This window comes from Xenopus laevis, chromosome 3L, assembly GCF_017654675.1.
Source record: "Xenopus laevis strain J_2021 chromosome 3L, Xenopus_laevis_v10.1, whole genome shotgun sequence".
Classification (NCBI taxonomy): Eukaryota; Metazoa; Chordata; class Amphibia; order Anura; family Pipidae; genus Xenopus; species Xenopus laevis.
Window position 1 is genome coordinate 106,510,661 of NC_054375.1, and position 14,423 is coordinate 106,525,083.

Sequence of the window (14,423 nt, forward strand, 5' to 3'; positions counted from 1 at the left end):
TGACTCCAATGTGTTTGCAAATTTTTGGCTGTTTCGCTAATCACTACCCAGGAACAAAAATATGAATGTAGCCTGACTAATGTTAATGCAAGTGATATTTGGATCCTCATTCTCACATTGGGCACCTTACAAGGGAGCATACAGTGCATTATAAAGTTGACATTTTGTAATTTTTTTGAGGAAATAAAAAGGCAAAAGTAATCAATTTGCATGGGAATAGGCATAAGTTCTGAAACATTGGGAGGCACATTTACTAAGCTTGAGTGAAGGATTCGAAGTAAAAAAACTTCGAATTTCAAAGGTTTTTTTGGGTACTTCGACCATCGAATAGGCTATTACGACCTTCGACTATGACTCCGACTTCGATTCAAACAATTCAAACTAAAAATATTTCGACTATTTGAAGACATCTTTAAAAAAAAACTTTGACTACATACTTGGCCACTGTAAACCTACCGAGCTACAATGTTAGCCTATGGGGACCTTCCCCATAAGTTTTCTAAGCTTTTTCTGATCGAATAAAAATCATTTGATCGATCGATTAAAATACTTCGAAACGTTCGATCTGAAGGATTTCATCGTTTTTACTTCGATCGATCGAAGTATTTGCGCAAAATCCTTTGAATACGATATTCGAATTCGATATTCGAATTCGATATTCAAATTCGATATTCAAATTCAATATTCAAATTCAATATTCGAATTCGATATTCGAGGATTTAACTTCGAGGGTTGAATTCGAGGGTCAATTAACCCTCGATATTCGACCATTAGTAAATGTGCCCCTAAGGGTGCCTAGTTGCACCTCTAAAGACCAATGCAAAGAGTACTTTTGTTTGTACCCAAGGCAATTACAAGCTGCACTCCTAGTTTTATGGAGGAATAAAACTCCTCAAGGGAGCACTTAAGTTAACACCACCCTTTAGCAAATCTTAAATCAGGGCTTTTTTCCACCTTGGGTCTCCTGGCATCTTACCTTATGCATTCTGAATCACATTCAAGGTAGTGGCATGCTTGTGAATGGACACTCCGCACCAATGTTCTATATTATGCAATGCCAGTCTGTGCTTAATGATCCGTTGAAGGTTGAGGGTAGAATTGGCCAGACCAGGGATCACTTTGACGTAGTTGGCCAGTCCTGTAGGGCCACACACCACCAAACTGTTTTGCCTTGAGTGCAAGGTAAACGGTTTACACAATGCAAAAAAGACCAGCAACACCGAGATAATTTAGTGAAAAGTTGTTCAAGTGTATCTCGGTGTTTCTGGTCTTTTTTGCATTATATATATAGCTATAGATATATATATATATCTATAGATATGTACACACTGGTGCAACCTTTTTCACTTTGTTCAATATGATATATCTATATATATATAGTCAGTGATGAGGGAATTTATTCGCCAGTCACGGATTCACTGCGAGATTCTGAATTTCGGCATGTATGAATTTTTCTGCGAAACTGTAGTGAAGAAAACACCAATTGACTTTAATGCATTTGTAAAAAAAAGTCACCTAATGAGGCAACTTCGGAAATCCAAATCGATCCCGCCAGCATTTCGTATTCTTGCTGCCGGGAAGGCAGTGTGGGGAGATTAGTCACCCCGGCTGACACAACCTAATGCATTTGGAGAAAAAAAGTCACCATAAGAAAAAACACCCATTGACTTTAATGCATTAGGACAAGAAAAGTTGCCATAAGACAAAAACGCCTTCAATGCATGTGGGGCGAGAAAAATTGTCGCTCGAGTAAAAAATTGTCGCACATATAAAACACCCATTGACTTCAATGTGCTACTCGAAATTTCACCATTCCAAGATTTTTTGGGCGAAGCAACAATATTACCCACAGCAACAATATTACCCATTATAGAGAAATACTTGTTTCTGTGGGTTGGTTATTAAAACCAAATGACTGCATTAAAAAGTGGGAACTTGGTGGTAATTCATTTTGATGCTCGTTTGAATAGTTTATGAGCTAGAGCTTTGAGAATTCAGCTTTACACAGTAGGTCATCTTGAACAGCGCCCGAACCTTGCAGAAGCCAAACTCCAATTAATTCCCTCTACAATAGTCTTCTTTTTAACTGTATCTTTGGTGTTTTCCACTTGTTACTTTCATCACTTTAAAATATAAATACATTTGCTCATGAATCATGTATGAGCCACTATTCATTTCTTTTGTAATAAGGTTTTGCAGCTCAGCTGTACCATGAACTAGAAGAACTATTGTAACACAGCCAAAGAAAACACACAAAATAAGCATCAATCTCCTACTATAGAAAAACCTACCATATCCAGAAAAAAAAAATTCTAAAAATCTGGTTCTAAACAAGTAAGACTGCATGCATGAATAGGAATGCCAAAAATAGCTAGTCATCTCCATTGATTAAGTTTATAAATGTCTGCATTGATACATTAGAAATAAAGCACCATTTTACAAAAACAAGCTGTAATGGTTCCCCATCTTACTATACAACATCAAGACCACACCTTGTGACATGCATGATGTTTAATTCATGAGTGAAAGTGAGTTCATTAATATTCCATTATGCCTTGCAAAGGGCACACAGCACACACTATTTGTTTTTCTTGGAAGAAATATTAGGCAGTGTGTGCCTCAACTCAAACATCACTACCACAAATTAAATTATACTGTTATTTTTAGTCCACTGCACTAGACAACACCCCATAGTATCCTAAAACAAATTAAGAATATATTTTTACATATACATATTGAAACATGCATACAATTAGATGTGTAACACAGTCCAGCTGTATGCATATTTATAATCCAGGTATGAGTTAAACTAATCCTACCTATTAATGATGGGCGAATTAGTGGAGTTTTGCTTCGCCCGAAAAATTCACGAATATCCTGCGAAATTCACCAAACGGCAAAACATTTGCGAAACGGCACAAATTCGCTGGCGAAAATGAAAAATTTTCGTTGGCAAATTTTTGCGGCGGTTTCACAAATTTATTCGCCGACGGCGAATCGTGGCAATTTGCAGTGAATTTGTGCCTGGCGAATAAATTTGCCCATCACTACTACCTATTTAAACTCAATATCATTGATTTTGACAATGATGATATTAGAACACAGATTTGGATCGATCAATTGATCCAAACTCAAAAAAAAAAAATCAGTGTATAAATTCCTGGTCTTTATAACTATTTGCAAATATTTTAAGTAATATAACATACTGAGAGTTATACTATTGTCAAATGCTGTGGGTCCTGATGTAAAAGGTATTGTTGAATGTACTCAACAACATGGGGAGATGGACTTTTTGAATAAGAGAAAGAATCACAACAAAGTTTGTTTTTTTTCAAGATTTTACAGCTTCATTAAAATAAATGGATTAATACAATGTTTATATGTAATCTACTTTGTTACCGCAATTAAACACAATCACGTTTAACCTATGAGACTTTCTTTCTTAAATATGCTAGTGATCGAGATGGATAAACATGATAATGGAAAAAAGTTGTATCAATCTAGTCATGATATTTTTTTTACCTGCAAGCATGTTTTTTAAATACATGGACTTGAAAATGTATAAATTAACCTCCCCGTGTGTGCACCTTTGCTATAACTGTTGCTTTGGACCTTTGCAACATTAGGCCATGCCAAAATTAACCTACTGTTAAGGATAAGAGCACGGGACGATTTATAGTACTTCTGCAGAAGTAAAAGGAACCCTGAAAACTATTTTAATTCACATTATTTTCATACTATATTAAGAAAAATCAAAACTAGAGAGTTGATCAGTTGACAGTCAACATCATGTATGGGGGAATTTGTATAATTTATCAGTACTTTTGTACAATACTTTGTAGCTTATTTCTTGACTGTGTCTACAAAATGTTAATCAAAAATTATTTTTGTAATTAATTATTTAGGGCTATGTGATTATTCCCAAAGTCTGGCCAAGGCAATCTTTTCATCAAGAAAATGGGGAGAGTATGACTAATGCCTAACTATTGACATGTGCATGAGTATGTGAGAGTTCCTGCATCCCAGACTAATCAATTAAGTGTTGCATACCAATTAACATAAGCTGTTGATGGGTAGACAGACATTAAATGGCCATACATGGGCAGATTTAAGATGCCGATATGGTTTCTTCAGAATGAATCTGCAACTGCTCTCTGTGGGCCCTTTCTGAGGTCTCCTATTATTTGGTCAGTTTAAAAATCATATCAGATGAGGACCACATTGGTGTGTTCAGTGGTTCTCTACCATTGGGCTTACATACGCTGTGATGTTTTGATCCTCGGCCTGGGGTTCAAGTTATCAGATAAGCCCAATTTGGCTTTGCATGTAAGTGGATCTTACAGTGTATGGCCAACTTTATAGCCACAACACAATAGACCTGTAGTAGTAGCAAGCATTTACATAAGGTCTACTGTTAAACATTCACACTTTAACTTTAAGGCAAACTAAATATGATAAATGTTCATATAGGCGACAACAGAACAAAGCTCAGTATTTTAGATTTAGTATTACATTTCCTAATTAGAGATATAAATGTAACTTAACTCAAAAGAACCAAACTAGTTATTCATCAGTGTAAACTTATGAAATGGGTTAAATTAGCATTTGTCATATTTGTGTCTGCTGATATGTTGCCCTGTTATTGTATTCCAGATTTGCCTGCAGTTCATAATTAATGTAAATGATAAACAATAAAATCAAATTATTAAAAAAGGAAGTAATAAAATGTATTTTTGGCTTTACTATAATAAGGTTAAACATTTAATATCATGGTGGCTGACAATAGACCTGAGCAACTGGTTCTGCTATGGATTTCTAAGAAAGTCCTGCAAATATATCTAAACACTATAAAATACAAACAATTTTTTGAGTGCAGTTTTTTTCTTTATTCAGTGGATTTTAGCTATTTATTAATATGAATAATGGAAAAAAAACTTAGATTAGTGTTGGGAAAGGATAACCTCAAAAAGGAAATCAGAAATCAGATAATTGCTGTCATATCTAATGATTAATGGCATACTGTAGCTGCAAAGAAACCATGTATACAGGATTTTGTCATCACTCTTGAAGACATAGATGCAAAAAAACAGAAGCTCTCTTTATAAATGATTGCCCTTTAAAGGAACTTAGGAAGATGAAGTGATGTGATACTACAGTATACTGTAACGCAACAAGCTCTATGAAGCAATGAATTGTGAAAGTACATTTTGTGTGATATACATTAGCAATACACAAGGTTGCACTGCAGAATCAAACATAAATGAAATAAGGTCAAGGCAAGACAGCTGGTCCCATCAGGGAATAGAAGATGAGAGTTCTTTGTAGTGCTTTAATATCCAGGAACACAAGCGACTAAAAAAGGAAGAGCATGCTTTTGTACGAGAACATACTATACATCAGGTCCCAAGAGATGCATACTGAACTTGAACACTGGAGAAGTATAGTAAATCTGAATATGCTTCACACAAAGCTTTGTCATTCAGGGCAAGGAGTCAGAAATACAAGAATTACAGAAGGATACAGAGCACACACTGCTTAAGTACAGGTATGGGACCTGTCATCCAGAATACTTGGGACCTGGTGTTCTGCAGATAAGGGTCTTTCTGTAATTTGGATATCTATTCCTTCAGTCTACTAAAATATGATTTAAACATTTAATAACCCCAATATGATTGTTTAGCCTCCAGTAAGGATTTATTATATCTTATTTGGGATCAAATATATAGGATACTGTTTTATTATAACAGAAAAGGGAAATATTCTTAAGAATCTGAATTATTTGATTATATAGAAGTCTATGGTAGATGGACTTCCTGTAATTCAGAGCTTTCTGAATAACGGGTTTCCAGATAATGGATCCCAAAAACCTGTATTGTTAAATCATTCAATATCTTTCAATTAACAATACAATTAGATACTTATAGTAAATCTGTGAGAAAGCAGTCACCATTAATAAAGCCATTTAGGGAAATAGTAGTATTTATTAGCATGAGTAAATCTAACATGTATCTATCATGTAAAAATGCATATTTGATCATTTCAGCATTAAATTCAATGACAGAGAAAACACCCAGTGTGACATTAGCCAGTGGCACACTACACTTTTTCAGCACATGCATGAAGTGAATTTTTTTGGCACTGAAATTAAGTGAAACCACCTATTTTGCACATGCAAAAAAAAGAAAAAGAAACATAGGGGAGATTTACCTAGGGTCAAATATCGAGGGTTAATTAACCCTCGTTATTCGACCATCGAAGTAAAATCCTTTGACTTTGAATATCGAAGTCGAAGGATTTAGCGATATTCCTACGATCGAACGATCGAAGGAATAATCCTCCAATCGAACTTTTTATTGCTTGTCTTTGTATTCATGGCTCTCCTATTCATTTTCCAGTCTCCCATTTAAACCCCTGCCTGTTTGCTAAGGTAAATTGGATCATAGCAACAATATACCTGCTGAAATTCCAAACTGGACAGCTGCTGCACAAAAATCGAAATAATTAAAAAAAAAAGATGATCACTTTCTATCTCATATTAAAAGTTAATTTACATGTGGAAAGACCCCTTCAGTTGGGCATGATAGCTATAGAAAAGTTTGAGCTAGCATGGCAAAATCTATCAAATTTATCAAATAAGATGTTAAAACAAACTTACAAATTTAAATATAAAAGGGTTAAAGTAAAATATTGCAAAGAGCAACAACAATACTATGACTGCTATGGTAATATTTCTACAATACAATATTCTCAGTACTGTAGGTATGATTCTATAGAAGGGATTTGATTGGTTTTTGATATTATATTGTATACTTGACACAGTAATAGTTGCCATTGAAGTCTGTGAACTTCTTAATTATAAATTATTTGTATATTATGAAGTCCTGTAATTGGGAGCTTTCTGGATAACAGATTTCCAGATAATGGATCCTATACCTGTACAAACGTTTGATGTCTAATAATTGTGTGGTAGGTTAAAGAAAACTATGTTTATTGCCACCATTCTGCACAATCTTATTTCTACATTTTCCCCTAAGTAGACAGTTTTTGAAAAAATGGGCCCATTACCGCTGGCAGTTTCGACATTGGTGACAGTTAAAAGGATGCCCATCGACTTTAATGCATGTCAAATGTCACCGGCGTCGGAATTGTCGCTGCCATCAATTTTGACACCCACGTATTGATGCCGGCGTCAAAATTGTGTTTTGCTAATTTTTCTTCCGTTTCACGAATTTCACAGGAAATTTGCGGATTTCGAGGTGAAGCAAAATGGGACAAATTCGCCTATCACTATTTATAATGTATTTGTCAAGATTTTCAGAATCCCAACATGCAACATTCTTGAGGAAACATACAGATGTCATACCAACCGATCATTTGAAGGTCTAGGCATATAGGGTTATGGTATTAGTTCCCTTTAAGGCTACGAGCTTAGCATAAAACCATTATGCTTTATTTACACACATATGTGTGTGGGTGAGACAATGACAGAAAGACAAGTAACAAATTTAAAAAAAAAAAAAATAACCAGCAACTTTGCTTGGCGACTCTTACACATTGCCAGCACTTTGTAGTAATTCAGACATTTTTTAAAATTGATTCAGTAAAGGTGGATATAGACACACCAATAATATTGAACGAAACTAATTTTCATACAATATTTGGTGCGTGTGTGTGGTTGAGACGAGGCAGAAGACTTGGATATCGGTCAGCTCGCGATCGGGCACCTTTGAAGGCACCCGAATATCGGCCATTGCTAGTGCTGAATCATCAGATACAGGTAGAATTCTATTGTTTCTATATCTGACGATTCAGCTCTGCACGTGTGTATTGAAATAAAAGATCTTTTCCAGGAAAGGTCATAATTGTAATGTCTATGGCCACTATAAGTCTCATAGAGACTAGAAATGCTTTCAAATGAACTCAGTGCTTGCTCTTTATCATGGACTTACTGGATTGGTAGGATGTAGCATAGCTGAAACACACAATAGGAAAGAACAGTGGCTGCTCAAAGCAGTAGAATATTTTTTTGTCAACACATTTACAAATGACAGCTTTTGATGTTTTAGTTCACAAAACTCCTTCCTACCTGTAAGTAAAGTAATCATTCATTACTGTTTTTTCTTTAAATTAGCAAGACAACATGCAAAAAGGCCAAAATTGCTCACGCCTCATGGTAGAATCTTTCCCAGCACATAAACAAATGAAGTTAGATTTGAATCTAAATGAACAGGTGCTATATTAGAAAACATTTTCACTTCATGCTGTGACATGTTATTCTTCTGACAGTTCCATAAAAATAAAGTAGGTTTTCTTCAGGAGTATTCTTGACAAGACAGCTTGATTGACATGTTATCTTCAAGATCAAGATTATTTGTAAAAACTCAATTTTGATTTTCATTTGAATGATAATTTAAACCTTGAATAGTTTCGGTGGAACTTTTGTTAGATTCTTAATTCTACTTACCAAGCAAAATTAGCTATTTCCAACAATATTTATACATCAGCCATCATTTGTAAAGAAAAATTGAAGGGTGCCATATTCTTACAAAATGGTGACACAATTACCTAGCAAATTGGTATGTATTTTATCATTTTGTTTCATAAAAACACCATGTAAATGTTGACAGTGTTCCAATCAATCATGTTATCCAATGCAATTCCCAGGACCCAATTTCCTTTGATAATGTTTTTTAATGTTCAAAGCAAAGGATTTGTATTTGGGTAGTTGACCAAATTTCCAGACTTGACACATTAAGATGAACTGGAATTTGGGTTGCTGCCCACAATGACCTTTCCTAATTGACAAAAACCCAACTTACTAATCATTGCAAGGGAATCAAGCAGCTATACCTTCAATTTTGGGTCCTGTGGGATAACATAGGTATATCAATATCTATTTAAATAATTGTACATATCTACCAATATAAATTGACACCATACACAAAAAACTTTAACGTCCTCTTTTTCTTGCTAGAAATGAAACTCTTACTTTTCAGTTTTTAAAAGTGAGATACACATTTATTATCATTGCTGTATGTCTTCTCACAATTTTGTGGGTTGTATTAAAAAATAGCAATTATTCACTTTAGCCATAAATATTTGGGAATAGCACTTATTATTATGCTTTATTTATATAAAGCTAACACTACATTACAGAGAGCAATGCTAGCCACTGTAGCACCAAGCTGTTCCTTATTGTAACGAAAAGTAAAATTAACAGTTACTATACAAGTGAATGCAGGTCAAAAACAAAAAAATAGGGTGAACATGAACAACATTTTTAACACCAGTTCTAATGTAGTAAAGTTGCATAAAACACCAGATACTGTATATTGTAGGTCCAATGTACAGGAATCTGGGCATTGTGGTTATACAGTGATATTCTTAATCCAGCCCATAGTTCAACATGGCAACCATAAAAATGCTGTGGCAATTAAGTCACTGTTACAGACTTATTATAGATATTTCTATCTTGACATCAACACACATTAAGCAGAGAAATTAATTTATATGCTCAATATTCAGAAATAATACAGAGAAAAGAGAATCACCAGTACAAGTCGTGGTATTGTGTAAACACAATATTAGTTAATTAAACAAAAAAAAAAGCCAACATCATCTATGCACACACTGAGGTTTCGCTGGGTACAGTGTTATCACTATATGTCCAATAAACATTAACACTTTATAGAGAGAACTTCCAACCAATTATTATAGTAGACTAAAGCTCACATTAACTCTTCTGCCAATAAACTATTTTGATCACTAGGTTTTCCGAATGTCAACAAGATCATATTCTAGTTGCAAAGGATACTGAAGAGGGTCTTTCTTTCCATAAGTCATTACACAATATAGACAAGTACATTTATGACATCGTATCAATTGGGTAGTTCAACAAAACCTGGGCATAGAGAATAACTCCTCTATCTGTGAGTATATCGGAGTATATCTTAGTACATCGCTATACATTATACATGAATAAATATAAAATCATCACTCACCCTCCATATGTCTGTATTTCATAGAGTTTGGAGGCATCCAAGGAGTTTCCAATGATTCTTGCCTTTTTTGGAAAGTAAGGGGGGGAGATAACATTTTCATGTGAATACATTATATTTTGATTTCTGAAGAAATTCACCATACACAGAACACCTAACATGATCAATGTTAAGCAGAGTCAGCTCCAGGCAAAACACTGGTATTTTTAAATCTGAAAGACACTCAAAAATATAATGATCCCTTGGTGAATATGCACCGACAACCAATAGAAAAGCTTGCAGCACAAATATGTAAAAAATATTTTACAATTTAGAAGAGTGAGAAGCACCTTGCCTGAAAGCAAGCTTATCCATCAGGAGATGGAAACAGCTTACACGGTCTCTGGAAGGTATTATTACAGGTGTGCCTGCACACAGTTTGGTACATCACATCAAGAGCAACAGCCTAGTCTTCATAACCAAACATGCAGACTTACAGGGTCAAGCAATAAAAATAAAAGGGACACAATTTTGTGATAACTTTACAGTAGCAGATGCTATGTTTACATTGAATATACTGAATTATGTTTAAAGTTAAAATTACTCTGTTTAACAATGCAACACATTAGGTGTTCTTTTTGGACAGCAAAACAATGGGAAGCCAGGGGGCACATGCAATATTCCACAAAATGAAGGAACCAAACAGGTTGAATCAGTCACAAACAAATATTAACAAGACATGATCCCTTAAGGAAAGATGTGATTTAAAACCTTTTCATCCATAGCTTTGCTATCTGAAAGAGAATCATGAAAAGGGAATAGATGTTAGACATATTATTGTCCAAATGTTCACATGTTACATTCCATGTTTTTGAATTTCTGATTTTGAAGAGTCAAAATTATTTTAGATTGACACAGAAGAGGAATTATGGCATGCATGATCAAAGAAATAACTACTTTTGCTAAATGGAATATAGCATACAGCTGGTTAAGTTTTGCAATTTGTTTGTGTGTAAAAAAAAACAGCTACAATATATTATTAATGAATATTGATGTTCTGGACAAAGTTAAAAATAAGGTTGTAATAGTTGAAAAGTATCTAAATATATAAACATGATAAGAGAATTGTAGTGCAAGTTTATTTATAAATACATCTGAATACATCTTATTGTTATGGTTTTCATATTTTCCATTACTATTAATAATTTTGGCATGGAATTATGTTTACTAGCCTGACAGTAGAATATAAGACAGGTGGCGGCCCTATTTATTGTGCTATGCCATATCACATTTAATGAAGTTATTTACTTTGCTTATGTGCATTTACATTAATGATGGAAAAACATTTGACTTTTTACATAGATATAAACACCTCTTTAGCATGAATTAAATAACCATTTCCATATAAATAGACATTTTTTATTTTATTCACTGGATTTATTTTGACTCAGCGGGTGGTATATTGGAAAAAAAATTGTCGCCTTTACTTTATCTGCTTGTGTTCCACAATTATATCAAATTATAGAACAATATATACTTTTTCACATTTTCTTTATAGTGTTGAGAGATTGAGATAGCTTAGCATTGCAATAATTTTCTTTTTTAAATGAAAAATAAGTATTTTAGAACTGTTAAAACAGCTAATTAAATTTGCACTTGGAGAGCTTTCTCTTTTGTTATACTAGAGGGAAAACATTCAGAGGCAAATGCTTGTTGTTTAAATGCTTACAGAATTATAATGATCCAGAAGAAAAATAATTGCCTTGTTAGGTGCATTACATTTAGTAATAAAGGATGATAGCTTCTATGATATGTAGAAAGTACCAACATATTCTGCAGTGTGGTGGATAATAAATCACTTATTAATTAATGGTACCAGGTTATAATGGACCACATATTAAAATCAGTATAATCACAACTGTACTATAACTTCAAATAAAAAAAGCATGAAGACTTTCTATTTTATTCCACTTTCTCAAAGACATGTCCCTTTTTAAGAACATGGCCCCAGGAAAAATGTTCCAAGCAATATCCTCTTCTGCTAGTAAAAGCTTACAAATGTCCCCATTTCTAGTAATTCCTGTCCACATTACACGCATATGAATTATCACCAAAATTACAATAACCACACTTTACTTGACCCCACTAGGAACTACCAGCCCTGATCTATGGGTGGGAAGGAGGGACACTGCTCAAGATCCTCTCAAAATGGTGCCTGGTTTAAGATTTTTTTTCTCCCTACCTTCCCTCTTTTTCTGTGAATGGCAGACTATGGGCCAATGGATGGTGAAAATGAGAAACCTCAAAGTATTTTCTCCAGATTGAGATTTTTCTTGTGGTTTTCGTGATTTCTCATACAGTTATGTTTTTCAGTTATGATTTTCCCACATAATGTATGCAATGCTGTCTAATGCACCCCTTGGGCCAAATATTATTTGTGATGCCATCACTGAATGCATTAATGTGAGTTGCAACTTTTCTATAACTGCTCAAAGTTCATCAAAACCCACATTTTGGCAGTGTATATTCTTTTCTCCTTCCCCCAACATCACCACCCACATTAGAATCTGAATACAAAAGAAAAGGTTTTGCCCACTGGCCCTGTAGTGTAGAGACAAACACGGCTGCAAAGAAAACCAGTCTGTATTCCATAAATGCATTCCCTAGACTTGAATGTATAGTAAAAGAAAAGTCACATGGTTTGAAAAATGTTGGCAAGCCAAACGGGTCAGATTCGCCCATCACTTCTAAACAGATTTAATTTTGACTCAGCAGCATTTTTTAATCCTTTGCACTACTACATGACACTGACCAGAACAAGAGCAACAGGCTGATACCTTAAAAAAGTAGGTATTTAGTAATCTCTCCAGATATAAAGAATATGAATAACATTTCAGTATCAATTTGATTACCTGTAGATCCCTATATTTCTTTATAAGAATGAACAGCCATATAGGTCTGTGTGCCAAATGTTCTGCTGAGGTATATATCACAATATATATATATATATATATATATTATATATCATATTATATATATATATATATATATATACAAGTAGTCCAACCATACCGTAATGCACTCCCTTAGCTTCAATTTCAAGATATATAGGGTGCGTCCTAAATCATGGTGAGTGAAACCATGTATAACATATATATGTTCCAGCAGAGTCGCACTCCAAAAATGTAAAACGTAGCATTTATTTCTCCATCATAAAAACATGTTCAGTAAAGTATACTCATCTACATGGGAGACATCATATCATGGGAGACATCACGCGACGTTTCGGGGGTCCCCAGCCCCCTTTCTCAAGCGTGTCCCCGTAGTATCTCGCATGGACTAAGAAAAGGACCCGGAAGTCGGTCATCACCATTGATATAACGAGAGCTGCGTGCACGGTCACTCCGACGCAGAGACGCCACAGCGTCAGTGCGTCACAGAAGTGAGCACGCAGGCGTCCGCTCACTGAAGTCGTTTACGCCATATTGGTTATTGGCTATATTCACTCTATGTTACCACAGGGTTTACATACATGGTAGATATCCATTAGTATAATACAGAGTACAAGATATTACAATCAATACAGGATATATATCTTATCATATTGGTGTTATCACCTTTGCAGCTTGGCCGCCACATAATTAACAAATTACCTATTGTTATAATCGCCAGGCGGGTAAATAAGTCATCATATCAAATGAATAAATGTAGGTCAAAGTCCCTATTTAACCCGTTCGGACTCAATGATTTCAAACGATGAATCCATTGTACCTCAGTTCTTTTTAACAACATTACTCTGTCGCCTCCCCTCCTTGGTTGCGGTACATGCTGTATCACTCTAAACCTCAAATCTTCTGCACTATGGCCTTTTTCTAGACAATGTTTTGAAACTGGTAGGCAGAATTTTTCGTATTCACGGTGGATCTGTGTTGGGAAAATCTATCTCTAATTTTCTGAGTCGTTTTCCCTATGTAAATTGAATTGCATGGACATACCAACATATACACTACGTAGTTCGTCTCACAAGAATGATGGCCCCTGATCTTATAAGTTCTGTTTGTTACCGTACTACAAAATGAATCCCCTGTAAGTACAAAGCGAAAATTTACAGAATGGAGATCCGCTGTCATGGTAAATTTTATGTCATCATTCGCATTATTGATTGCTTCCCGGAAGGCGGAACGGGAAGCAATCAATAATGCGAATGATGACATAAAATTTACAATGACAGCGGATCTCCATTCTGTAAATTTTCTTGATGTCCAGATAATTCATTCCCAAGATAGATTTATGACCAGAATGTTTTCTATACCCACTGACAGGAATCAACTGTTAACTTTTGAAAGCTTTAACCCCCCAGCAGTCAAACAAGAGTTTGTAGGATCACCAATGACCCGACCTGGGTTGATCATGACCTTACAATCATGAGAAACAAATTGGTTCACA

The 14,423-nt window shown here is 34.8% G+C and overlaps 1 protein-coding gene across 2 annotated transcripts in view; it reads right to left on the bottom strand.

The window, feature by feature from the left end:
- LOC108711380 (protein unc-13 homolog C) overlaps positions 1-14,423 on the bottom strand; it is a 240,663-nt gene that overhangs the window by 187,879 nt on the left and 38,361 nt on the right. For both annotated transcript variants that reach the window (XM_018253063.2, XM_041586773.1), the window contains exons 3-4: positions 10,749-10,771; positions 10,002-10,063 (exon numbers count right to left, since the gene is read on the bottom strand). In XM_018253063.2, the coding sequence (XP_018108552.1) occupies positions 10,002-10,063; positions 10,749-10,771 (85 nt within the window). The remainder of the gene's footprint in view (positions 1-10,001; positions 10,064-10,748; positions 10,772-14,423) is intronic.